This window comes from Hippocampus bargibanti, linkage group LG12 (genome assembly GCF_051943395.1).
Source record: "Hippocampus bargibanti isolate YZ-2025 linkage group LG12, ASM5194339v1, whole genome shotgun sequence".
NCBI lineage: Eukaryota > Metazoa > Chordata > Actinopteri > Syngnathiformes > Syngnathidae > Hippocampus > Hippocampus bargibanti.
The window spans coordinates 18,955,938-18,983,543 of record NC_142745.1 but is presented as its reverse complement, the minus strand read 5'-3'; the positions used below and the strand labels follow the sequence as shown (position 1 = coordinate 18,983,543).

Here is a 27,606-nt window from a genome sequence, read left to right as displayed (position 1 = left end):
ACATTTCTTGACCACAAAAAAAGTCCTTATCCCGCAACTGTGAAGTTTCCTTGAGAGGTGCTTAGAAATTAAATTTATTATTATTATTATTATTATTATTATTATTCCACCGCCGGGCGACATTTAGGACACTCCACAACTGAGAGCTTACACAGACGTATTGCTGCCAACTTTGGGAGAGACATCCTTCTGCTGGTACGTAACTTAGAAAAGGCCACCTTTAAATTAGCTGATTTAAAGAACCACCTCAGATTCAATCTTAGATGTAGCCTTCACTTTTGTACAGATGACGGCTGAAGAAACCTCATCGATGGACCACTCCTGTACGACTGAGAGCTTACACAGACGTATTGCTGCCAACTTTGGGAGAGACATCCTTCTGCTGGTACGTAACTTAGAAAAGGCCACCTTTAAATTAGCTGATTTAAAGAACCACCTCAGATTCAATCTTAGATGTAGCCTTCACTTTTGTACAGATGACGGCTGAAGAAACCTTCTCATCGTAAGAGATGGGTGTAAACATACTCCAGTCCCGTAGGGGACGGAAATGCATTTTCTGGTTGCAGAGTGCCATTCAAATGACGTGACGCAATCGGTGTAGTTTCCGGTTAAGCTAAGCTTAATTAGGGTGCTCAGAGCTACACTGTTATTCGCTGTTTGTATTTTCTGTACGTCTTGCAACAACTCCAAGATAATATAAATAATCATGGTAAGCCTTCGCCAGCGTTTATATATTTATTTCAGAACAATGAGGTATTGCTTGTTTCGGTATGTGTCGTTGTTCGGTACAAACCTAGCCGAATTTAGAGTCCACCGCTATTGACACATTTTCGTCGAAAGCAGGAAACGGATCAGAGTTCACAGCTCTTAATTCGGGAAATGATAATTGACCAGTGTGACAGATAACCACGAGCAATATGCTTTCTATCCTTAAACGATGAAGCACGTATTTTAAGTGGGTGGCTAAAGTTAAAGCCGCTGCCAAGCAAGACTGTTTTGTGTACAACATAGTAAGCATCTCATTTGTCCGTTTTACTCGTGTTATATAACGCAATGTATGGTCGAATTGTTTGCATTTTCCTAGGAAAGCGAAGCGTCTGATTTTGACCCCGTTCCGGGACCTGAAGGCAGCAACATGGATGGGGAGAATGCCCCTCTGTATTGCATTTGCAGGAAACCACACATCAACTGCTTCATGATGTAAGCGCACCACTGCTGGTTAATCGCCTATTTTGTGCTAACCCGCGCTCATAAATGAAATGCTTGCGTTTGCTCCTCTTAGTGGCTGCGATAACTGCAACGAGTGGTTCCATGGAAACTGCATTAATATAACAGAGAAGATGGCCAAGGCAATCAGAGAGTGGTACTGCATGAGATGCAGAGGTGATTGATTGATCCTGACAGTGAGCCTTTCTCAGGGTACATCATGTGACCAAGTAAAATAGCAGGGCTTATTCTTTCCTTCTTCCTGTTAACAGATGAAAACCCATTGCTGGAAATAAAGTACAGAAAAGAAAAGAAAAGCAGAGAAAGGGAAACAGACTCTGATAGAACTGAAAGACAGTACAGTACCCCGAGTACGCCGGACTACAGGAGTGAAAGGAGGCGAGGATCAAAGGTGAGTTTTCCCATTGTCTTGATGTAAATATTTGCATTTAAAGTACAACCGACGCCTCCGGACAAGTTGTGTCCATAATTTGTAAAATCACTTCAAGTGACTTCTACTGAGCGTATTTTACAAAGATTCCACCGCATATAGCTATATTTTACGTTTTAAGACTCGCGCTGAATATTCAGGAAGTCTTGTTTTCGAGTTGATGACGATACCTACCGTGACGTCACGGTAGGTATGGTCACTGACCGAAAAAGCGACACACAATGCATTTTTGGGTACTTTGTTTGGTCTGAAAACTAATCTGTGTTGATGCCGAAATTCGAAGGAAAACACATAACTAACGCGATGGTGAATCGTTGTGTTTTGCACCAAGACTACTATTTGATACTACTTGACAGAAATTCCCAGCAGACAAATCAGACCATATCCAACGGAGCTTGGGCGCCATCTTGTGCATTTTCTGGGACGCTACATTTCAGTCCAGATGCCTCAAACTGACACGGACTCACTTCTTTAATCAATTGCAAACATTTATGCTTTCCTCTTCAGATATATTTGAATCATATTCATAACTGGATCAGTAACAAGAAAGCATCTTCTCCGAATCTGAAACCATTGTTTTGATTCTTGAGCAAGGCAAGACGTCTTGGCGTGACGCCACGAACAAGGGGGCGGGACCTTCTGAAACTGGCCATTTCCGGTTTCATTTTGAAGTAGTTTTTGGACACTTTAAGTGATTTCTATTGGTGTTTTGCATTTGACTAAAAATATCAACTTGCGTGTTTTGGGTATTTTAGATGCTATAAACGTTTTTCTGATGTCAGTTAGGAAACAAACAAATGGTGTCGGTTGTCCTTTAACTCTCCCTAGCAGGCATTTTGCATTTCTTGCCCCACAACCTACAGAGCCTGCAGCCAACGAACGTGTGTTCAAATAAACGGTTATAACTTCTTTTATTTGTTGTTCAATCTTTATGAAACTTTCAGTACACTTTCATAACATATAATAGAATAAGATGACATTTTTGTGAAATTGATTGAAGTTTTAGATAATTATTGCAATGTTAATTAAGATTTTTTTTCCTCCAAAACCTGCAAATTACTACAAAATGCATTCACAACAAGTCACATATGCATGAAATAAACCTAGAATGCATTTAAAATAATTCAGGATGTTTTTATTTGTGCTATGGTTGAAAACATGGAATGCATAGGTTCACCTTGCATTGCTCACAACCTGTTCTTGGCTCGCGACAAATTTTCTCCTTTGCACACTCTTTACGTGTTCTCTTTTTATCCAATGTTACGGGCCAATGAATGAGGGCAGCAGTGTCATTCTCCTTCATGCATTCTCTTTTTCCTTTCCTTCTGTAATTGCCAAACAACTGATGAGCTAAGTTTGTCCTGAATTCTAACTGAGTCCTTTTTCGGAGGCGACCTGTTCTGGTTTTCACTTGATGGTTTGGAGAGAGTTTCATCAGGATAAATCCATTGCAAATACAAATATCCACTAGAAACCAGAACAGGTATTTCCACCATTTGAGTGATTTCCTGGAGGTAGCGTATGAAGCATGTAGTTGATCAGCCCGAAAGTATTTGAATGGTGATAGAAGTTCATCAATGCAACAGTTACGACTGTGTCAGATGCCAAAATGTCTTCATCAACATGGTCATCTATTTCATTTTCATCAGGACCTGGAAAGATATACACTACATGGGTATTTTAGAAAAAAACGTGGACCTCCGTTTCAATAATCATATTGCGAATGCAAAGCTATGAGGGACAGCTATTAGTGGAAAACGCACCATTCACTTACAATTATTCGCATCGGGTTCCAAGTCAGGATCAACAATATCATCATGAAAATAGCGTTAGCGTTACAATGTTCCGAATTCGGGACACTCCTTATTTTTAATATTTCCCTGTAAATAAACAAGTTAGCGTTAGTTTATGCATTTCAGTATCAAGGTAAACCTCTTCTGAATAGCTCATAAAATAATTTAAAGCATATTCTTTACTTACAGACAGTGTAGGTGTTCAAATACCTGACATGTTTCGGCGTCTACTTCCTTTGAACACCTACACTGTCTGTAAGTAAAGAATCTGCTTTAAATTAAATATCAAGTAGACAGGATGAACGTAGTACAACAAGCTCATAAAATAGTTACAACATATACTTACGTGGTATTTCATCCATGACGAAAAATAGAAGGCGCTTTGAAGATGGAGGAGAGCACATTGTGTTGCGCTTGAAGGAGGTGATGTCACTGCAAAGCTGCATATAACCTGTTTTAAAGGGACATGTAACTTGTGCCGCTTCAGTTTCAATCGGCACTTGAACTGCTACCTTTCATTTTCTCGATCTATAAGCATAAATCGTCCGTAAATGGTTAACATCCATTCACGGCCCGCCTGTAGTCGGCATCCGGCATTATTTGTTATTGCTTCAGCCCGACTGCAGGCGTGACTCGGGATACACGGAAGTAAAAACACAAAGACTGTAGTCGTTTGCCGGGAGGTATGAGTTAAGTATAGTAGAAAAATAACTACAAAGAAAGAGGAAAATGCATAATGGTTGGTTTACTGCCTCGTTTTCCAGGTTGTTACATGTTAACATCCATCTGACTACTTGTACTTACTGGTATCCCAAAAGTAGTCGTCAAGTGAAGAAGCATTTTGTTCAAAGGTTTCCTAAGAGTGATTATGTGATACCGTTATTGCTCACAGCTCAAATTTGGTTTTGCTATGTGTTGCAGGTGAAACGTTCGGTGAGAATGTGTGGCGAGTGTGAGCCGTGCAGAAGGACTGAAGACTGTGCGCAGTGTGACTTCTGCAAAGACATGAAAAAGTTCGGGGGCCCCAATAAAATAAGGCAGAAGTGCAGATTTAGACAATGTGAAGTCCGAGCGAGGGTATGTTATCTTTTTTTAAATAAATATGCATTGAATTGTATATAGGCCTTTCAACGTGGCTTCTCTTGAAAAAGGTGAAAGCAATTGCCTCTTGTTTCATGCAGAAAATGCTACGTGTCAAAGAAGAGGAACAGTATTTACGAGAAAGACGAGAGAACTACCACCGCAGACGAAGGCGGTATTCTGACGACTATGACAGCGAGGCAGATCTCTACCGGCAGTACAAAGCAGCAGGGCTTCACAGCAGCATGGTAGTACAACCGGAGTGTGACCGGTGTAGTTTATCAAGGCTAACATTTTGTTCGCAATTAGGCGGGCTCACCAGTTTTGGACTTTTCTTTTCTTTTACCAGGGATGGGCAACTGATGACGATGAACTGCCTTTCAGTCCCGTCTTGCGAAAGAAAGCCGTAAAAGTGAAGCATGTGAAGAGACGAGAGAAAAAGTTTGATAAGAAAGTAAGATACATTCATTGTCTCATGATATAGCGGTAACAAGTTGACATCTACAAATACAGCGACACCTCGGTTTACGAACCCCTAGGCTTACGAACTTTTCGGTTTACGAACGTTAAATTTATGAAAATTTAACCTTGGCATACAAACTATTTTTCGGGATACACACGAAGCTGCCACAATGAGTGATGTGTCGTTCGCGAACGAGCCCGTCCTCCTAACAAGAAAATGGCAGCCGATTGGTTTTGTCCTCTATTCCCCGCCCCCAATCTTTGGTTAAAGCCACGTTATTGGTCAAGAACGCAGCAGTGAGGGGAGGTGGTTTAAACTTTGAAGAGACAGGCAGACGACAGAGAGAGAGTGACAAAATCGATAGAAAACAGTGAAATTTGGACTCGTTTCAACTTTGATATTTCAAAGGCAGAGTGTAGACTGCAAGGTTAAAATTCCCATCAATCAGGCTCCACAAATCAACTGTGCAAGCCATCTGTACACTTGATGCAAAAAGCTATCAACCCACCTAAACAGAACACAATTGATGAGGAACTAGGTCAAATTATCGCAGAGAAAGCACCTACAAGGGATCATTTCTCAAGATGGTGAAAGAAGAAGGCTACGTTCCTCATCAAGTGTTTAATGCTGATGAAACCACTCCATTCCATCAAGCCATCAACGACCATCACAAAGGTAAATAAAACGACTTTATTATATAGTACAGTTTATTTCTTTAATTATAATATCATAGCACATTTATTATACATAACATAAGGTATATTTTGTATAGTTTTAAGGCTTAGAAAATTAGAAAGTAGAAAATTATGTTTTATGCGGACATGGGAACAGATTATTCTCATTTTAATGGTTTCCTATGGAAAATTAATTTTGGGGATGCACACTTTTCGCCTTACACACTCTGTCTGGGAACCAATTAAGTTCGTAAGCCAAGGTATCACTGTATGCGTTTTTAGAAAGAGTCTCGGCGGCATAAGCAGAAACAAAAGCACAAGGACAGGAACCGCCATAGTGAGAGGGGTGACATCCGCGATCATGGTGGGCGCCATCAGTGTCTCGGGCCCAACTGCGTTCAAGCTACAAGAGCCAACTCCAAATACTGCTCGGAGGACTGTGGCATGAAGCTAGCTGCCAAGTAAGAGCTTTCTCCTTGTCGCGAAGCTGTCATGTAGCGATGTTGACACTTTGCGCTGGTGGAGTCTGTGTGTGTGCGCTCTGCCCCCCTCCCCCGCAAATATTTATTGATATTATTTATTGGCCGATGACCAGTCCAAGGTGGACTGAGGTTCTGGCCCGAAGTTATCCAGAATCGGTTCCAGCTCACAAGTGTCAATACGGTGGACAAGCGCTATTGAAAATGGATGGATGATATTTGAATTTGCAAGTCTGCATTTTCATTTTAAATCTTAAAGGACAACCAACACCATTTTTTTTTTCCTAACTGACATCAGAAAAACGTTTCAGAGCATCTAAAATACCCAAAACACACAGGCTGATATTTTTAGTCAAATGCAAAACACCAATAAAAATGACTTAAAGTGTCCCAAAACTGCCACAAAATGAGCTTGGAACTGGGGAAATTCATAAAGTCCCACCCCCTTGTTCGTGCTGTCACGCCAGATTACTCCATCACAAACTGCCTTGCTCCAGAATAAAAACAATGGCTTCAGAGAATTCAGATTCATAGAAGATGCTTTCTTGTTACTCATCCAGTTATGAATATGATTCAAATAGTTCTGAAGAGGAAAGCATAAATGTTTGCAATCGATTAAAGAAGTCCTTCCATATTAATTCGAGCCGTCTGGACTCCAATGTAGCGACCACAAAATGCACAACATGGCGCACAAGCTCCTTTGGAAATGGGCTGATTTGTCCACTGGGAATTTGTGTCAACTTACACCTTCTTTATGCGTGTTACTGCAATTGCCTGCGACACACAACGATTCACCATCGCGTTATTTATATTTATGTAGTTTTCCTTCTTATTTCGCGATCAACACAGTGTTTTCAGAGAAAAAAATACCCAAAATGCATTGTGTGTCGCTTTCTCTGTCAGGGGCGTTCCCTCCGTGTCGTCACGTGAGGCATCGTCATCAACTCGAAAGCAAGACGTCCTGAATATTCAGTCTGAGTCTTAAAACGTAAAATATAGCTATATGCGGTGGAATCTTTGTAAAATGTGCTCAGTAGAAGTCATTTGAAGTGATTTTACAAATTATGGACGTAACTTGTCCGGAGGTGTTGGTTGTCCTTTAAAAATCAATGTATTATTATTTGCCACCCAGGCCTTTACTTTGACACCTCTGATCTAAAACATTGTGGTTCCTTACAGTGCAAATGACACGCATATTGTACGCTGTAGTCTGTGTTCGAGGTAGCCGGCATTCCCTTCTCATTTTTTTTATCTTGGTGTGCGCGCATATCTTTCCACAGTCGGATCTATGAGATCCTCCCTCAGCGGATCCAGCAGTGGCAGCAGAGTCCCTGCATTGCCGAAGAGCACGGTAAAAAGCAACTGGAGCGCATTCGTAAGGAGCAGCAAAACGCCCGCTTGCGCCTCACCGAAATGGAGCGCCGCTTCCACGAACTGGAGGGAATCATCGCCAAGGCCAAGCAGCAGGCGGTGCAGCAGGATGAGGAGGTTCACTTGGTTTTTTCTTTTTTTAATGTCTCCTGTCATGGTTTTGATGTCACGAAACTTGTCCTCCTGATTCACAATCTGCAATGATGGCGCATATTTTCAGGTGAATGAAGGGGATGGAGATGACACAGACCTTCAGATTTTTTGCGTGTCCTGCAGCCACCCTATCAATCCCAAAGTTGCACTGAGACATATGGAGAGGTGCTATGCAAAGGTGAGTCCTTCAGCTATCGCTTCAAAATTTCTCAAAGGTAAACAAAGGCTGTGTGTGAGAGCATTGTTGTTCGAGAGAATTGTTACAAATCATACAAGTAGGGTGATACAAGCTAGAAATCGTATCAAATGTTGTCGTATTATTTATTATTTCTCTTTTTTTTTTTTACCTTTATCTTACTTCCGGGTTGAGTGAACTCTAGCGCGTACAGCTGCCGCTGCTCACCCGCAGAAAAAATATCCTGTGACTGTAAAGTGTCCTTGAGTTTTGAAAGGCGCTTATAAATGAAATGGACTATTATTATTGTTATTATAAAAGCAGATGGATGCTTAAGAAACGATCTCATTATTTTGACAGTATGAGAGTCAAACCTCCTTTGGTTCCATGTATCCTACAAGAATTGAAGGGTAAGAATAAAAAAAGAACATTTAAAAAAGCGGTTTTCTCTCAGTTCACCATTGCGTGACTTTTTTTTTTTTTTCATCATAGAGCGACCAGACTCTTCTGTGATGTGTACAATCCCCAAAGTAAAACTTACTGCAAGCGGCTTCAGGTTTTGTGTCCAGAACATTCAAGGGATCCGAAGGTTGGTGCAAGATTTGCGTCATGTACAATACAGTAATACCTCCGCTTACGAACGCCTTGGCAAACAAACTTTTCGGCTTACGACATTGAATTCCCGAGAATTTAATCTTGGCATGCGGACTATTTTTCGGGATACACATGGAGCGCTACAATGAGTGATGTGTCGTTCGCGAACAAGCCCTTTCCCCTCACAAGGAAATGGCAGCCTTTTTTTGTCCTCTATTCCCTGCCCCCAGTCTTCAGTTAAAGCCGGGCGTGATTGGTCAAGAACACAGCAGGGGGTGGGGGGGTTTACACAAACACAGAGCTGCAAATAAAAATAGATAGGCAGATGATAGAGAGTGAGGAAATGGATAGAAAACACAGTGAAATCTGGACTTGTTTCAACTTTGTTGATAGTTCAAAGGCGGAGTGTAGACTGCAAGGTTAAAATACAGTAAAGTCTCGTTATATCGATATCGGATATATCGATAATCCCGGTTATATCGATACTATTTCTATGCACGCACGGAGAAAATTACATGCAAACAGGGTCGGATATATCGATAGTCCCGGTTATATCGATATTTTTTCGGACTCCCTTGAATATCGATATAACGAGACTTTACTGTATCCCATTAATCAGGCTCCACAAATAACCCGCACAAGCCATCTGTACACTTGATGCAAAAAGCTATTAACCCAGCTAAACAGAACACAATTGATGAGGAACTAGGTAACATTATCGCAGAGTAAGCACGGCAACTTTACTCGGATATCGTCAAGAGGCAACCTGGAAGTTCGTCATCTATTGATGATTTCAAAGCGAGCCACAGACGTTTCGAGAACTTTAAATGTCATACAGGGATTCAGAGTCATTCGTCATGGTGAGGCAGCCAGTTCTGACGATAAAGCTGCCAAAGCTTACAAGGAATCATTCCTCAAGATGGCCACTCTATTCCATCAAGCCATCAAGGACCATCACAATGGTAAATAAAATGACTTTATTATACCGGACAGTTTATCTCTTTAATTACAATACCATAGCACATTTATTATACATAAAATAAGATATATTTTGTGTAGTTTTAAGGCTTAGAAAATGATGTTTTATGGGGACCTGGGAACGAATTTTAATGGTTTCCTATCGGAAATTAATGTTTGGGATACACACTTTTCACCTTACACACTCTCTCTGGGAACCAATTAAGTTTGTTAGCCAAGGTATCACTGTACATGCTGCTTTTGGGGGCATTTCATCCCCCCACCCCTTTGTATTTGATTCATGATGTGTTCAGGTTCCTGTGGATGAAGTGTGCGGGTGTCCGATGGTGAAAAATGTCTTTGAGTTGACAGGGGAATATTGCAGAGTCTCAAAACGGAAATGTAACAAACATTATAACTGGGAGAAGCTCAGGAGAGCTGAAGTGGACCTGGAGCGAGTCAGAGTGGTGCGCATCATTTCTTGGTTTGCGTGGCACCGCCTCCGTTATTCAGATAACTCAAATCATGTGACTTTTTTTTTCTGCACCCACAGTGGTACAAGTTGGATGAGCTCTTTGAACAGGAGCGCAATGTTAGGACCGCTATGACCAACAGGGCTGGGCTGCTCGCGTTGATGTTGCACCAAACCATTCAGCATGATCCTCTGACCACAGATCTTCGTAGTAACAAGGACAGATAGTGGACGTTGTCTACTTCATTGTGGACGAGTTTGAAACAAATACACTTTCTTCTATCTGAATAATTGTTTAATTTGTTGTATAGTAATTAAATTCAACTCATTTTAATGACTTAATAAACTAGTGCTGTTTTTTGCTTACAAACAGCCAAAATAAAGTTGAAGCTCTTGTCCCCCGTTCTCACCTTTTACATGTGCTCAGTGTGCCGCCATTTTTCTAACCCCTCCCCCTTCTCCTGTGTGTCTGTAATTCCTCCTCCCTCCTCTACCACGGATCTTCACCAATCACGTGAGGCTTTAACAGAAGAATAGGTGTGGGAAATTGAGAAAAAAAGTCGGCTCCCATATATGGCTCCCAGTTAGGAGCCGGCTCCCGTCGTTCACTTCAAAGATCCAGATCTTACAACCATACCCGTCAACCTCCACGGCTCCATGCCCTTACAAACTCATATTTTCCCTTCCAAAATACAAAATAATCGTACAACATATTTTTTTCAAACGTGTTTATTTAGTTTAACATGTTACATTGTACATGTGTTTCATTATATCCTTCTGTACATATTCTTAATAAATGATGACATTACATGACGAATGATACAATGGGAAATCCCCAGGCGGCAGACGCATGCGCACAGTAGCATCAAACCGCTTGCTTCGTTTGCAACGAAAAAAAACGATACCGAGATAGAGGTTACCGCGGCGAATTCGTTTGACTTGATTTGCCATTTCGTGATAGTCGGTGTATACCGGATGGTACCCATAATTGACAAACGTGCGTTTTTCCGTACATATTTTCTTGTACGTCGTACATGTCTTAAAATGCATAATAAACGTACTGTGTACGGCAAAAACGCACAGGTTGACCGGTACATAGAACCGGCTCTTTCGCGAACGACACACCACTATTGTGAGAGTTCAATGCACTTTGGTCACTTATAGTACTTCGTTTTTGAAAAATGACATTGTCTCACAACTATCATGATTTAGTTACGCACTTGCACCACACGGTATAACTTTTCCGATTAGAATTACTTTCAGTGGGTATGAGGCAACGGATTGTAATTTTTGGTCGACGATTTTGTGCTACCGCAGCTTCCGTCGTTGTCATCGATGTACATGTACTAGCTACCTAGCTAGGTTCGAAACCAATGGAATCGTGGTGTTGTACTGTCAATTAGGTACATCCTATTATACTTAAAGTTCGCGATTCTACCGAGCCGTCGAACCGAAAGCCGCGCATTGTTCAATATTTGGGTGCTTTTGATAATCTTGGTGTTTCCTCACTGCGACCATGAAGTTAGCTTTCGCTTTTTGGTTCTAGCATGCCGTTTTTTCAGCGTTTCAAATACCGGTTTACCTGGCGCCGGTTGTTTTCGGAAACTGTTTTCGATTTGTTCAGAGGTATGTCCGATTTAAGCGATTAACAACATTTATGTCAGAGTCTGCGATCTATTCAATCGGAGGAGCTTCAGTTCAATCGACTTGATATTTGTGTGACAATCGCATGTTTTGTGACAAATATACCGACGATGTTCATTTCGCAGTACAGAGAGCAAATCCTGAGTGTGTTTAAGATAAACACTCATATTGTGACGATTTCACATCAAACTGTTACTTTTCAAGAATTCATCCTATTGTATGAAATTTGTCTAATTGCTGGTTACTCAATTACCTTTTTTGTAACCCTCGACCAGCTCTCGAATCCACAGGCAACGGACTGCATCATGGTGAAACAAGAATATGAAGAAAACACTCCTTATCGGATTTAAACAAACTCTGTTGTCGCCTTAAAACAGTCCAGGTTGTTCTCTTTTAAAACTCATGCCCCAATGGACGGGGAACGGCTGCAACTTCCCGGACAAGAGCCTGCGGAGGAAGATGGAGGCCAAAGGGCAGATAAGACGAGCGAATTACAGGGAGCACATAACCACTCCGGGGCCCCATTGACAGTTTGTGTGGGGGAACCACCTGGAGAGAAAAATCAGACGCGTGAAGTAAAGCCCCCTGTTGGCCTTCCTCCCACTAACTGGTTGGAGCCGCTGGAAGACGATGAGCAAGGGGAGAACGATGCAGAAAGCCTAGCAGGAGAAAGTGAAAAGAGTAGTGAAATTGCTGATAAAATACTCACTAGGTAAGTTCACCTATGATTATATTATACAGAGATGCCATATCTAGGTTTTCAAATGTACCAGTAATGTAATTATGACGATGCAAATAATGCTAAAATGAAATGTAGAAATACTAAAATGAATCTTTAAAACATTTTTACCAAAAGCCAAATGTGGTGTGTTCTCATCAATAGCAAATTGTGTACAAAATGTGTCCTTATGAAATGCCTAATTTGGCATTTCGCCTTTGCTTGTTTGGTTTAGAATTATGCGAACACAACGTAAGCGCAAACAAAGCGATGAGGGCTGGTTTGACGTTCCGCAACTTGGAGATGGTTGGAAACGCAAAGAGGTTATTCGACAATCTGGTTCTAGTATTGGACAAATGGATGTGTATTACCTCAGGTAACAACCTTTTGATCACTTCAAAATAATATGGTGGCACACATGCATTCTGGAGGTCGGATACACTTAACTTGAAGTCAAACAGTCAGCCTGGGTTTTCTTTTCTTTGGTCAAATTAGACAGCATTGTTGAAATAAGCAGTATAAGGTATTCTTAAAGAAAAGACAAATTGGGATTTACACCATGCCGATTAAAAACAAAAACAAATCTTGACTGAAATTAAAACTGTGAGTGATGCCACTCAAGATGAGGAACAAACCTAGTCAAATAAAACTGAATGTAGCTTTTGCTTAGGTATTTTTTGTGGTCTGATATTCAGCTTTTTAAGGGTGAATGTTGGAATAGCCAAAAGCAAGTACAGTGAAAACCTCATTTATCGCGGGAGATACATTCCAAAAATAGCCCGTGATAGGTGAAATCCGCGAAGTACAATGTAGTAACAAAAAAAACTTTTTTTTTTACAATGCAAAACTGTACATACTCCAGAATGAAACAAAAATAAACCCTCTTTTTTTAAAATAGTTTAAAGAACGGTGTTGTAAAACAATATTTTCGTTTTGACTCTGCTGCGCTGTAGCTCATGGAGCAGAATGTTTTTTTTTTATTCTGCCTTGTTTGTAGTGTTATTTGCAGTGTTGTTTCTTTTACTTTGTTTGTTTGCGCATTTGCATGCCATAAAAAAAAATCCCCTGAAAAAAAATCCGTGTTGCACGTAAGCCGTGCTAAGTGAACCGCGAAGTAGCGAGGGATCACTGTATACAGGTGGCCAAAAGCTGCATTGACTTTTTTTAATCCACAGTCCTCAAGGTTTACGGGTGAGAAGCAAAGTAGAGCTGATGTCGTTGTTGGTCGGAGTCCAAGACCTATCACGTTTTGACTACAAAGCAGGGATCTTCTGTAATGGCATAGTCAAACGAAATCGAGGTAGACGAAAGGTATTGTCCCTGTACAATATTCAATATATATATATATATATATATATTTATATATATATATAAAAATATTTGTCTTTTGCTGTCGGGTTTTTTCTTATGTTTTGCTTACTGAACCACCAGAGGAAGGTGCAGGAGCGGTGGTCATCCTCAGACTCCAGCTGGGTGGACAAAGGAGAGAGTGCGGAGAGTCCAGAGTCCCCCCCCAAGCGCCCTTCTAATAATTGGGCCACATCCTTCCACTCAAATGAGACCATTTCCCAAATTGCTAGCAAGGAACCGGTTGTACCTAGTATTAAAATTAATTTTAATCCGCCCTCAAGATCCAAACCGCACCTCTCCATCATAGGACAACCTGGCCCACGCGATAAAACATTGTGAGTTCAGTTCTTGGCATGAAATTCCAACCATTTCTCTTCAATGCTCGCTGATGACATGTTGATATTAAGTTGCCGCTACTGCCGCCGCCGCCGTTATTGTGTTTACATCACAGGTGTCAAAGTCAAGGCTCACCACATCATTTTATTCGGCCCGGGAAAGCAAATCAAGCATGTCAAGTCCCAGGTGCTAATTAAAGTCCGAACCAAAATTTAAAATTGTCCCATGTAAACCACAATAACAGTCATTATTTTTTACTTCAAATTTGAAAACTTGTTATTCATTAATTTGTTGTGCTCTCTATATGTAATACAGTGATACCTCGGTTTACGAACCCCTTGGCTTACGAACTTTTCGGTTTACAAACGTTAGATCTATGAAAATTTTTCTAACTTTTTTTTGGGATACACACGGAGCTGTCTCAATGAGTGATGTGTCGTTCGCGAGTGAGCCCGTTCTTCTCACAACAAAATGGCAGCCGACTGTTTTTGTCCTCTATTCCCCGTCCCCAGTCTTCGGTTAAAGCCATGTGATTGGTCCAGAACACAGCAGACGGGGGGCGGGGGGGGGGGGGGTGTTAAGCATTAAAGAGACAGGCAGACGACAGTGAAAGAGTTTCAACTTTAATAGTTCAAAGGCAGAGTGTAGACTGCAAGGTTAAAATATACCATCAATCAGGCTCCACAAATTACCCGCACAAGCCATCTGTACACTTGATGCAAAAAGCTATCAACCCAGCTAAACAGAACACAATTGATGAGGAACTAAATACAATTATCACACAGAAAGCACCTACAAGGGATCATTCCTCAAGATGGTGAAAGAAGAAGGCTACGTTTCTCATCAAGTGTTTAATGCTGATGAAACCGGCCACTCCATTCCATGAAGCCATCAACGACCATCACAAAGGTAAATAAAACAACTTTATTATATAGTACAGTTTATTTCTTTAGTTATAATACCATAGCACATTTATTATACATAAAATACCGTATATTTTGTGTAGTTTTAAGGCTTAGAAAATTAGAAAGTACAAAATTTTGTTTTTTGGGGACCTGGGAACGGATTGTTCTCATTTTAATGGTTTCCTATGGGAAATCAATTTTTGGTATCCACACTTCGCCTTACTATCTGGGAACCAATTAAGTTTGTAAGCCAAGGTATCACTGTATGTGGAGGGTATTAAACATTCTATTGTATTCCCCTAATTCATAACGGCCCCCGAGAGGAAATTGTAACGACAATGTGGCTCGCAGCAAAAAAATGACTTTGACCCCTCTGGTGTTCTGCATTAACGAACCACATTATCCAGAAGAACTCAGCCTTGTTTGATTTCTCAACAGATTATGTTCCAGATGTAATATGAAGTTCATTGGCACGTGGTACGACAGGCAAAGAAAGCGACCATCTTGTCCTTCGTGTTGGGGTACGGCAGCAAACGTGTATTAAGTCATTGGGAAGAATTTTAAGAGTGACAATATACCTTGAAATAATTGCTATGTGGATGCACATTCTATGCTGACTCACCCTCCACTCTTCTGTTTCAACCCCCCCCCCCTCATCCCCCCGCAGCCTCAAGGACAATTGAGCATCCGTTGATTCGGATGCGGAAGGTAATGTCGTATTTTCAACACTGTTTTTTTATGTCGCACGTTAAGATTTTGAGTGTCTGTTGCTTTTGGCTGACTCAGTTTACAGACGATTAATAACCGTCATTTGTCACACTATGTTGAATACTCATCTTGAACTACCGAATTGAACTAAAACTAAAGTGACAAAGAAAAAATGTAAACATTTCCATTTCTGAAAGAACACAATATTTGAATGAAAAAAACAATAGCTTTCCTAGCTATTTGCTGTCTATTAGCTCTGGCTGGCAAGCTAGCTATCTAGCTATCTATCTATTCACTATCTGGGTGGCTGGCTATCTAGCGAGGTATCTGGTGGCTATCGATTGGCTAGCTAGCTATCAATCGATTTAAGTTATTTCCCGGTGGAGTGAACGCAGGCGCGTGTGAGTGAATGACTCTGTGTCTTTGTATTGTCATATTATTTGTTATTTTGTTTTTGTCTTTTTTTTTACTTTTTTACTTCCGCGTTGAGTGAACACTGGCGCGTGTGGCTGCCGCTGCTCACCTGCAAAAAAAAAAAATATCCTGTGACTGTAAAGTGATCTTGGGAGTTTTGAAAGGCGCTTAGAAACGAAATTTATTATTATTATTATTATTATTATTATTATTATTATTATCATCATGATGGAAGTAGTAAATAAAATCCCATATGTTGTGATTGTTTTCGGCATAATGGCGACATCCAAGGAAAACTGGTGGAAATACAAAATTGCATCAAAATGTTTTACCTCTCACAACAAAATGTGACATTGTTGCGACTAAACATAATAAAATAATAATAATAATACATTTGATTTATAAGCACCTTTCAAAACTCTTAAGGTCACTTTACAGTCACAGGATCAGCTTTTCTGCGGGTGAGCAGCGCCAGCCACATTCGCCAGCGTTTCAAGCCAGAATTTCCAAGTTAGGGTTCCAAATGCGGTTCATGGCTCAAGGTGTGGTTTTTATGTCAGAATTGGGGTTTCAAAGTCGTATTTTATGCCTGCTTTGGGATTCCAAAATAGGGTTTCAAGAGAGGGTTATGTAGTTAGCTATCAAGCTGACTACCGAGCTGGCTAGCTATTTGCTATCTATTAGCTATCTAATTAGCTAGCTAGCTATTAGCTGGCTAGCTAGCTAACTTTCTATCTATTTGTGTTATTCTGCAAAAGAGTCACAGCCTAACAAACATCTTTTCTTTTTTTCTTGCTCGCACCAACTTCAGTGGATTCCCTGCGGGCAGTGTGTGGGATGTCACATGAAAGTCGACTGCGGCCAATGCCCCAAATGCAAGAGTCCAGAGAACCGACAACGTGTCTGCAGAATGCGCAAATGCATCTGTCCAATTCGCAGAGTAAGAACGCCAGGTGCACAACAGTTCTTTGATTGGATTGTTCAAAAAGTCTCAATGATCCAACTGACCTTTCCCTCCTTTAGAGTTCAGAAAGCGAAAGTGGGCTTACAAAGATGCCTGAAAACGATGTTTCTGAATTACTGGATGATGACGACGGCAGTTTGCAGGTGATTGTTTTGTCTTTGTGGAATGCCAGTGTTTGGACAAGGGGGTAGGTTATATGAAATTCCAGATGGTAACAGAATTATATATATATATATATATATATATATATATATATATATAATTCAACTTGCATGTCATTTTTGAAAATAAGTTCTCATGCATTTTGTGTGTCTTTATTTTGCAGGATGAACCGATGGATTCACAGGTGCTATTTCCAGTTGTGTAAAATAAATTACCAAATTTTCCTGTGTATAAGGCACACCCGAAAGCCGGGGTGGGCAAACCTTTTGACTGGCGGGCCACAATGGGTTCTAAAATTTGACAGAGGGGCCGGGCCAGGAGCATTTGGAAGGAGTGTTGGGGCCAGATATACTCGAGCATTAAATGTAGTGTGTGCAAACCTCATATTACAGTAAGAAGACTACAACCCAATTAACTGTTTTTCAAATGTGAAAAAAACCCTCATCAGTTAGTAAATTTGTCTCAAGGAATATGCAAGAGATGACATTTACATACTATTTCGCAGATACTGGGAGGAGGAAACATAAATAGATTAAAATAACATACGCACTGTGATTTATCAAGATTGCGTCTGTTTTTAATACGTTTCAATTGAAGGGGCAAAGTTAAAGAAAACATTTATTGATAAATGGAATCACTTTCAACATTCAAAACATATTACACAACGAAATACTCAAACTCGCCTTCACGCGCAAACAGTACACGTGTATCGTTGCCAAGCACACAGACAGAGGCTGTGTGAAATTTGCATACTCGGCACGGCAGCCAATCAGAAGCCTGCTTCGTGCGTCGGACTTTCCTGAGCGTTATAAGGTCGTGCATTTGCATATCATTTTCCAAAGTAGATGCACAGAACCTCAGAAAGATTCAAGAGAAGCTAACAAAATGTATGACGCTACAAAACATAAACGTACATTATCCCGTGACTGTAAAGTGTGCATGAGAGTTTTGAAAGGCGCTTAGTGGCTTGTAGCAGACAACGCAACGCAAGAATTGCATTGTGCAACATAACGAACGGTATATGGACAAACAACAACTGGAGCAAAATCTTCAGCATGGGATATTTACTGTAAATTAAGCAAGGGGGCATTCGTGGTAGGTACATCCTTAATTAAAAAAAAAAATCCATAATACTTAGCAACACTGTTTTTTTTTGGTTCATTATTTTGTGATTAGTCGTCTTATTGTGTTTCAAGTTGTTAAAAATGCGGCAGGCAACTTCACGGCCGTTTTTTTTGCGATTAGTAGTCTTATTGTGTTTCAAGTTGTGAAAAATGGGGCAGGCAACTTTTCAGAGTTGTGTGCCTTGGTGTCCGTTAATTTTTTGTCATGAGTTTCAGACAGTTTTTACTATAATTAGGACGAGTTCGGCGGGCCGGATTTAAATGCCCGCGGGCCGTAGTTTGCCCAAGTTTGCCCTAAAGCCTTGATTTTCTTGAAGTCATATTGAGCCACAACAGGTCTTGCAACGACTGCCAGCAGCCACTGACTCATTCCCCCCTTGTAGAAGGCCCCAACTTGTACTGTACCGTGTAGCGCCTTTTAATGTGGTGTGCCTTATATTTGTAAAACTTTGATCTATTTATATATCATATTTGGAAAACATTTCTGTGTTTATATAGTATATACAGGAAACCTTTAATAATTATTATAATAATTGTAATAATAGTAATAAGAATAATACATTTCATTTATAAGCACCTTTCAAAACTCTCAAGGACACTTTACAGTCACAGGATATTTTTTATGCGGGTGACCAGCGGCAGCCACACGCGCTAGCGTTCACGCAACCCGGAAGTAACATAAAGTAACAAAAAACTAAATAACAAATAATGTGACAATACAAAGACACAGAGAGTCATTCATTCTTCAGCACTTTCTGTATCCTCTGTGACATTTCTATATTTATACGTATATTATATTTGGAAAACTTTAATATATTTATATATTACATTTGGAAAACTTTTCTAGATATATAATAATAATCAATTTCATTTCTAAGCGCCTTTCAAAACTCTCATGGTCACTTTACAGTCACACGATCAGTTTTTCTGTGGGTGAGCAGCGGCGGCCACACGCGCCAGCGTTCACTCAACCAGGAAGTAACTCAAATGGATGAAAGCTAGCTGCTAGATAGCTAATAATAATACGTGGACGACACCTTCCAAGAAGTACAGATGACGGCTGAAGAAACCTTTTCATTGTTGAATAATAATAATGATAATAATAATAATCCATTTCATTTCTAAGCGCCTTTCAAAATTCCTAAGGTCACTCCACAGTCACAGGACCAGTCCCTCCGTGGGTGAGCTAGATGATAGATAACTAATAATAATAATAATAATCCATTTCATTTCTAAGCGCCTTTCAAAACTCTCAAGGTCACTTTACAGTCACACGATCAGTTTATTATATTTGGAAAAATTTCTAGATTTATATACTGTATTATATTTGGGAAACTTCTACGTATATTTATATATTATATTTTGAAAACGTTTCAATATAAATATATTTTTAAACTAATATATATGTTACATTTGGAAAACATCTCTATATAGATTATATTTGGAAAATGTTTCTATATTGTTATATTATGTTTGGAAAACTTTGCTATATTTATGAATTATATTCGGAAAACATTTTTCATTCATTGAAAGTGCTCCTTATAGTCAGTCAGTCCAATGCGCCTTATACATGGAAAAAGTTTGAAAATACACCATACATTAGGGGTGCGCCTTATACTTCACTGCGCCTTATACAACGGAAAATACGATACATAGGGCCCCCCCATGTACCGTGGCCTGCATTGATTTTATTTTGTTAATCCTGTAGCTGCCGGAGCTGAAAAGCAGCGAAAACGAAAACTATTCTCCTGACATGGACTTTGAGGATGAAGATGACTACTCAACAGACGATGATGATGACGTGAGTCCATTAGCTTTTGCTTTCCATAAACGTTGCTTGTCAAAGCAAAAAAATGAAGGATTTCCGCCACTATTAGGACGAACATAGAACAATGATAAGCCGCTTGTTCCTCAAGAGCATTTTGAAACATTTGTATATCACCGGATGACCCTAATGCACTTGACTTTAGGGTCAGCCAATCCTCCACAAAGCGTCTCCAGTTGCTCCAGAATACCGCTGCTCTCTCCTACCTGTTAGAATTCTCTTGAAGAACTTAATGATGTTTTCAAATCATTAAATGGCCTGACCTCATTTGACCTCTCTGAGCTCCTCTGCCCCCTACGCACCTGCCCGTAGGGAAAGTGGAGAAGAAAAAAAAGGGACGGGGGGGGGGGGGAAGAAGTCACGGTTTAACTTCTGTCGCGTAAAGTGGACACACGTTTCCCCCGTATGAGCTCTTGCGAATCTTGCAGTCGACTCCAGTTTGCCTCAATGGAAACGTGTACGTGTGTCCATATTTTCAGTGGCATAGGAAGCGGAAACGACGCGCCTGCGGCCAATGCGACGGGTGCCTCTGCAGGAAGGACTGCGGCACGTGCGATTTTTGCGTTGACAAACCCAAGTTTGGCGGCAGCAACAGAAAGAGGCAGAAGTGTCGCCTGCGACAGTGTCAGACACAGGCAATGGTACTGCGCTGCCAGTCATCCTGCCGTCTGTTTTCTGTCGAGAATGCACCGCACCGATTTTTTTTTTTTTTTTTTTTTTTTTTTTTTTTTTTTTTTTGTGATAAAATGGGATCGGCTTATTTTCCACAGAGGCACTTGCTCCCCTTCCAGATGTCTCACGGTGATTATAGATCGGATGATCCATCACTGCCGGGCAGGCCGCGGCCTCAATACACGTACAGTCGAAAGACTAATCTAAAGAGGAGTAAATTGCCACCGGGCTTCTGGGACATGTGTGACGAAGACGACGGCTTCCAAGAAGTTAGTATTTTTTTTTTCATTTACCACTTCTTAAATGCTGATTTCAAATATTGAAATGAAAATTCCCTTTCTAAGTCAGTGTAGAGGTGTCAAAGTCAAGGCCCTGGGGCCAAATCTGGCCTGCCAGATAATTTTATTCAGCCTGCAAAAGTAAAATAAACCTTGTGAAATTCCACGATGCTTGCGAAAGCCTGAACGCAAATTTCAAATTGTCGAATGGAAACTACATTAACAGTCATTATTTTGGCTTCAAATGTGAATAGTAGTTATTCATTCGTTTGTTTTGCACTCTAGATTTAATATGTGGAGGGGATATTAATAATAATACATTTTATTTCAAGCGCCTTTCAAAGCTCGCAAGGACACTACATTCACAGACAAGCATAGATACTATAATAAATAAAATACAATAGACAAATAGAATACAATAAATAAAATACCATAATAATAATAATAATACCAGTGTTTGAAAATGTCCGCCCGGGGCGTACAACTTTTACGACGAACGTTCATTTGGCAATTTTTTTGGGGCAAGAAAATCCTTTATACTTCGTAACTGTAGTTTTTTTTTTTTTGCGGTTAGTCATCTTATTGTGTTTCAAGTTGTGAAAAATGGGGCAGGCAACTTTTCAGTTGTCTGCGCGGGTGTCCGCTAACTTTTTGTCATGAGTTTCAGACACTGATAATACATTACATTTTAAGCACATTTTAAAGGTCTCAAGGACACTTTACAGTCGCAGACAAGCATAGATATAATAATAAATCAAATACAATTATACATAGAATACAATAAATAAAATGCAATTATAAATAGAAACAAGAGAAAGCTACACATGAAATGCAATTTTAAAGGACAACCAACATCACTTTTTTGTTTCCTAACTGACATCAGAAAAAAACGTTTTATAGCATCTAAAATACCCAAAACACACAGTATGATATTTTTAGTCAAATGCAAAACACCAATAAAAATGACTTCAAGTGTGCTGAAACTGCAAAAAAATGAAACCGGAAGTGGCCAGTTTCAGAAGATCCCGCCCCCTTGTTCGTGGTGTCACCCCCAAGACGTCTTGCCTTGCTGGAGAATCAAAACAATGGCTTCAGATTCGAAGAATATGCTTTCTTGTTACTCATCCAGTTATGAATATGATTCAAATAGTTCTGAAGAGGAAAGCATACATGTTTGCAATCGTTTAAAGAATTTATTCTGTGCCATTTTGAGGTATCTGGGGGCGGGAAATGTAGCACCAAAAAGAGGCAGAAAATTCCACGGGCTGATTAATTCCTTACACGGAGCTTTGTCGCCATCTTCTGCCTCTTTTTGGTGCTACACAAAGTTTTCAGACCAAACAAAGTACAGCAAAATGCATTGACATTGTAGCAGTTCTTGCATCACGAACTGCTACAATGTGTCCTTTTTTCGGTCAGGGGCGTTCCTTCAGTGACGTAACGTGAGGACTCGTCACCAACTCAAAGACAAGACTTCCGGAATATTCAGCGCAAGTCTTAAAACGTAAAATATAGCTATATACGGTGGAATCTTTGTAAAATACGCTCAGTAGAAGTCATTTGAAGCCATTTTACAAATTATGGACACAACTTGTCCGGAGACTTCGGTTGTCCTTTAAATAGGTGGGTTTTGAGATGGGATTTGAAGGTGGGAATAGAAATTTGAAGAAGGTCAGAAAGGTATGGGGGTGCAAGGTTATGGATAGCTTTAAATGTATAAAGAAGAATTTTTAAGTTGATTCTATATTTGACCGATTATGGGATGAACCATATTAATTCTTCCTGAAATTTATAACTCCCCGAGAGGAAACTGTAACCCTAATGTGGCCCGTGGCAAAAAATAACTTTGACACCCTTGACAATATGTGTTCTCCTTTTAGATTGGCTGTAGCTCAGAACCTTCAAGCAGTCAAACAAATGACATTCGAAATTCGATCAACAATTCAATACAGGTTTGAGTGATTTTTTTTTAACATGCTTTTGACACCACATATATACATATCATAACAAGAGATATAATCCTTTGTTTCTATAGTTAAATCGTTCCATTTTGGAAGACCAAGAAATGTCAAAAAGAGGTGTCCAAATCAATAATCAAGGCTCTCTGGTAAGTTCTTTGTCATTCTCAAAACTTGATGGTCACATCAGTGTTTGTCTGTTATCTTTATGCGCCCTGTTAGTGAAAAATTCATAGGATGCCTCCCCTTTTCTCTCTCTCAAACATAGTTCTCAAAAATGTTCAACCGCTGTTGCCCATCCAGTACAGTGATACCTCAGCTTACAAACCTAATTGGTTCCCAGAAAGTGTGTTTAAGGTGAAAAATTTGTCTTCCAAACATTTATTTCCCATAAGAAACCATTAAAATGAGAATAATCCATTTCCAGGTCCCCATATAACATACTTTTCTACGAAATACACCTTAAAACTACACAAAATATTCCTTATTGTATGTATGATAAATGTGCTATTGTATGTTGTGAGGGTAGTTGTCAATGGATAACAAACTTCCAGGTTGCCTCTTGATGATATCTGAGTGAAGTTGTCATGCTTTCTCGGCGATACCCTCACTCGCGCTGTTCCCTGCTAGCTGCTTTTCATTAATCCAAATCAACAGAAGTTTTTCAACCTCTTCTATTGACTGAGACCGTTCCTTAGACAACAGAGAAATACCCTTAATAGTTTCCTTCTTCTAAAGCGAAAGCGAGCCAGCTAGCTGTTAGATACCCAACAGATAACTCGCCGATAGACAGCTAATAGATACCCAGCCAACCAGCTAGCTAGCTAATAGATAGCCAACAGATAGCCAGCCAGCTAGCTATTAATAATAATAATACATTTGATTTATAAGTGCCTTTCAAAACTCTCAAGGTCACTTTACAGTCCCTGGGTCAGTTTTTCTGTGGGTGAGCAGCGGCAGCCACACGCGCCAGCGTTCACTCAACCCACAGAAAAAGAATTAGCCAGACTGGCGCGGTTGAGGTCCGACGCTTCAATTCCAAGCTGCAACAGTTCAACATACGCATCGGGACTCTGCGCTGGGACTCCTTTCTTCTCATCGCGGCCTCCTCAAGCCATGCATCAATGCAGCTGCAGACTGTCCAACAGCACCAACATTTCCGCTGAACAAAGCGCAGCTGTGAAAATGCTGCCCGTTACCGTATAGGCGCAAAAAAGCACAAAAGAAGTGTCCAGCGATGAGAGTCAAATGGCACCGACATTCCTCCCAAATCAAAAACAGTGCTGACATATTTGTGATACCGAAAAGGCGCAACCGCTCAGCAGAGTCCCCTCCTTGATGAATGTCGTGGCCAAAAATGCTGAAAAACAATCTATATCTGTTCCACACGACACACAACAACGCAAAATGACGAATTAAAATACCTTTATTTTTGCAGGTTCGGCAAAACCAAGAAGAATCTCATCTTGAGACAGATTGTTTGAGACCTGTTGAGGAGGAGGAGGAGGAGGAGGAGGATCACGATTTGCCAATGGTCGGTGTTGAATAAAAAGAACCCGTCGCATTGTTGCCGGTTTATCTTGACCCCCTTCCGCCCCCACAGATCACACAGATCTTCAGTTTGGCCGACAAGGCAATGGTAGCAGAGGCGGACAGCGATAACCAGCTGCTGAATCTGTTCACTTCTTTACGCTGCACCTCCCTGCCGATCCTCTGGTATGCCGTCATGGCCAAGGGCCCGCAGATTCAAGTCGTCCAGTGTTCCAAGCAATCCAATATGTCGGACACCATTGTGCTGATAGACCCGGGCTGCTTCTATCAGGTGACTGTGCAAAGGCAGCCGCTCTTACCCACCCACTCGCTTTATCGTAAGTTCCCGCATAAGTTGGTATCTTCAACCGAGGTGGTCAGTCTACTTCTGAGTCTGGAGAAATATGCCCTTTGCCAGGGGCTGCCCCACAAAGAGCCCTTATCAAGCCACACCCCCATTATATTAGAGCGGGCCTCCACGTGCGAGTTCCTGGTGAAGAAAAACATTGACATCTGCTTCTCCTGTAAATTGCTTTGCAACAGAGGACGCTGAATGTCGGCTGGAGTGCGACCATGTTGGACCCAGCATTACCAAATGCATTCAAAGAATGTTGGGGGCGTGCGTCTCTTTCCATTGTTGTTATATCTCTATTAACATCTGGGCGGTTTCACCGAATGCTCTCCGACTGATACCACTGCTCTGTCGTTGGCCAAATTCAAGTCCCACGACGACCCCCACTTTGATTGCACTTGTCGTGCTACAGCAGCCTGCAAAATGGTTTTGTAATCAGTCAAATGATGATATTCAACGGTTTTTTTTCCCTCTTCTTGACTTAGCACATTAGCTTAAAGGACAACCGACACCATTTTTTTTGGTTTCCTAAGTGACATCAGAAAAACGTTTTATAGCATCAAAAATACCCAAATCGTGCAGGCTGGTATTTTTAGTCAAATGCAAAACACCAATAAAAATGACTTAAAGTGTCCCAAAACCTCCACAAAATGACCTTGGAACTGGGGATTTTCAGAAAGGCCCACCCCCAGTTTGTGACGTCACGCCAGGACGTCTTGCCTTGCTCAAGAATCAAAACAATGGGGGCTGCAGATTCGGGGAAGATGCTTTCTTGTTAGTCATCCACTTATGAGTATGATTCAAAGTTCTGAAGAGGAAAGCATAAATGTTTGTAATCGATTAAGGAAGTCCTTCCGCATCAATTCGAGCCATCTGGACTCTAATGTAGCGTCCCAGAAAATGCACAAATGGCGCACAAGCTCCGTTGGAAATGGGCTGAGTTGTCTGCTGGGAATTTGCGGCCACTTCTATATGGTGTTACCGCAATTGGTAGTCTTGATGCGACATACAACGATTCACCATTGCGTTATATGTGTTTTTCCTTCTAATTTCGCCATCAACACGAAGTTTTCAGACCAAACAAAGTACCCAAAATACATTGTGTGTCGCTTTCTCGGTCAGGGGCGTTCCTGGTGTGACGTCACGTCAGGCAACGTCATCAACTAGAAAACAAGACTTCATGAATATTCAGTGCAAGTCTTAAAATGTAAAATATAGGCTATATGCCGTGGAATCTTTGTAAAATGTGCTCAGTAGAAGTCATTTGAAGTGATTTTACAAATTATGGACGCAACTTGGTTGTCCTTTACGGGGTGATGTGGGTTTTGTCAATTTCCCAAATTCATTTCTCCAGTGTTTAATATGGCTTCTCGTAATGAGCAAATTTTCTGGCAACAATATTTCCATGAAAATTGCATTTTAGTTGCATAGATGATGCTGATGCACGCATTGTAATCACCCGGAGGAAATCTTGAGATTCCTTCGGCAGATCTCTCATTTAAAACAAAAGTCACATCTGGATTGGATCTCGATTGCACATATGTCAGGAATTCTCATCAAAAACAAAAAAACTGAGAACCAAATTCAATATTTTTTTATGAACTAAATGAAACTGGATGGTGTAGTGGTCATTAGTTGATTCCTGGCTCCTGGCTTCCTATGCGGCGTGGGTTTTCTCTGGGTACTGCGGTTTCCTCCTACACTTCAAAAACATGTTAAGTGTCAGTCAATAGTGATTTTTTTTTCTTCTTTTTTTTGGGGGTCTTTCCAGGCGGAATGTTTTGACAATGCAATTGTACCTAATGTGTTGGCCCTTCGAGAGATGTGTTGTACAGATGATTCCTTCTGTTAATCCTTTTGATCCGTGATCTAAAATCCGGAATGACAAAAATCCCCCAGTGGCTAAATTGGAATAAAACTAAGTTCCATATTTTTATTCCTAGCAGCCCAAGGCCCTTAAAAACATTCTGTGTGTCTCACGATAGTTATAGAATAACATTTTTTTTCAGGTCACACCACGCACTTGTTGCTAGGCAGGCTTGAGGAGCTCAATGCCCTATTGTTCAGTTTGGAATACAGTATAAACCTTTTAGATAGAAAGCTGTGTGGTGATGGTGCCATGCCACTGGAGAGAGAATCACCACAAACCAAAATGAACCGACAATTCATTTATTTGCTCGAAGTAGTGGTTAGCATGTCTGCTGTTCTGAGTGGATTTTCCTCAGACTGTACTACATTCCCTTTCCAAGTCATGTAAACCACAATAACAGTCATTATTTTTAACTTCAATTTTGAAAACGAGTTATTCATTCATTTCTTCTGTGCCCTATATGTAATACAGTGAACCCTTGTTTATTGCGGGAGATATGTTCCAAAAATAGCCTGCGATAGGTGAAATCTGCGAAGTGCAATGTATTCAGCTTTTTTTACTTTATTTTACAATGCAAAACTGTACATACTGCAGAATGAAACAAAAAATAAAACCTCTTTTTCAATAGTTTAAAGAACGGCATTGTAAAACAATATTTTGCTGCTGCGCCTATTCGTCCTGACTCCACTGCGCTGTAGCGTCTTTCTACTGAAGGAGTCTTTCTCCAAGAGAAGAACATTGTTATCAGTAGTTGTTGGCACTCTTTCTTTTTTTTGAGAACAGAGAACAGCTCATGGAGCAGAATGCTCAAAGCCAGTGTGTTTGATTTTATTCTGATTTGTTGCAGTGTTGTTTCTTTTACATGTACTTTGTTTGTTTGCACATTTGCATGCCATTAATTACAAAATGTTTTTTTTTCCTGAAAAAA

General features: G+C 40.5%; 2 protein-coding genes and 1 long non-coding RNA gene across 4 annotated transcripts; 2 read left to right on the top strand and 1 right to left on the bottom strand.

Moving 5' to 3' along the window:
- Positions 1-591: 591 nt before the first annotated feature.
- On the top strand, positions 592-10,244 carry cxxc1b (CXXC finger protein 1b). The gene is made up of 14 exons (XM_089010204.1): positions 592-709; positions 1,085-1,200; positions 1,283-1,383; positions 1,479-1,618; positions 4,372-4,527; positions 4,632-4,778; positions 4,880-4,984; positions 5,950-6,128; positions 7,427-7,634; positions 7,738-7,848; positions 8,206-8,255; positions 8,338-8,434; positions 9,711-9,863; positions 9,950-10,244. The coding sequence occupies exons 1-14, from the start codon at positions 707-709 to the stop codon at positions 10,094-10,096; spliced, it is 1,713 nt and encodes a 570-aa protein (XP_088866330.1). The 5' UTR covers positions 592-706; the 3' UTR covers positions 10,097-10,244.
- On the bottom strand, positions 2,679-11,906 carry LOC148890806 (uncharacterized). Its single transcript, XR_016116626.1, has 5 exons — positions 11,766-11,906; positions 7,556-7,712; positions 4,850-4,920; positions 3,432-3,901; positions 2,679-3,309 (listed from the first exon to the last, which is right to left on the bottom strand). It is a non-coding gene; the product is annotated as an uncharacterized LOC148890806 (long non-coding RNA).
- Positions 10,667-27,437, top strand: mbd1b (methyl-CpG binding domain protein 1b). 2 transcript variants are annotated; one of them, XM_089010203.1, is made up of 16 exons: positions 10,667-12,224; positions 12,466-12,606; positions 13,406-13,541; positions 13,662-13,915; positions 15,260-15,342; positions 15,489-15,529; positions 16,755-16,883; positions 16,967-17,050; positions 17,233-17,253; positions 19,902-19,994; positions 20,498-20,659; positions 20,810-20,959; positions 22,849-22,920; positions 23,004-23,075; positions 24,365-24,460; positions 24,530-27,437. In XM_089010203.1, exons 1-16 carry the CDS (start codon positions 11,923-11,925, stop codon positions 25,007-25,009), a joined length of 2,316 nt encoding a protein of 771 aa, XP_088866329.1. In that variant the 5' UTR covers positions 10,667-11,922; the 3' UTR covers positions 25,010-27,437. The 2 variants fall into 2 exon arrangements, with proteins under 2 accessions (XP_088866329.1, XP_088866327.1); XM_089010201.1 differs by having other exon boundaries at positions 11,916-12,224; positions 20,789-20,959; positions 24,530-27,436.
- The last annotated feature ends 169 nt before the right edge of the window (positions 27,438-27,606 follow it).

Coding starts and splice junctions, on each gene's coding strand:
- mbd1b (XM_089010201.1), top strand. CDS start 11,923: ATGGACGGGGAACGGCTGCAACTTCCCGGACAAGAGCCTGCGGAGGAA. Junction 15,530..16,754: donor CGTTGATTCGGATGCGGAAG/GTAATGTCGTAT, acceptor CACCAACTTCAG/TGGATTCCCTGCGGGCAGTG. Junction 20,660..20,788: donor AGTGTCAGACACAGGCAATG/GTACTGCGCTGC, acceptor TATTTTCCACAG/AGGCACTTGCTCCCCTTCCA.
- cxxc1b (XM_089010204.1), top strand. Junction 1,384..1,478: donor GTACTGCATGAGATGCAGAG/GTGATTGATTGA, acceptor TCCTGTTAACAG/ATGAAAACCCATTGCTGGAA. Junction 9,864..9,949: donor ACCTGGAGCGAGTCAGAGTG/GTGCGCATCATT, acceptor CTGCACCCACAG/TGGTACAAGTTGGATGAGCT.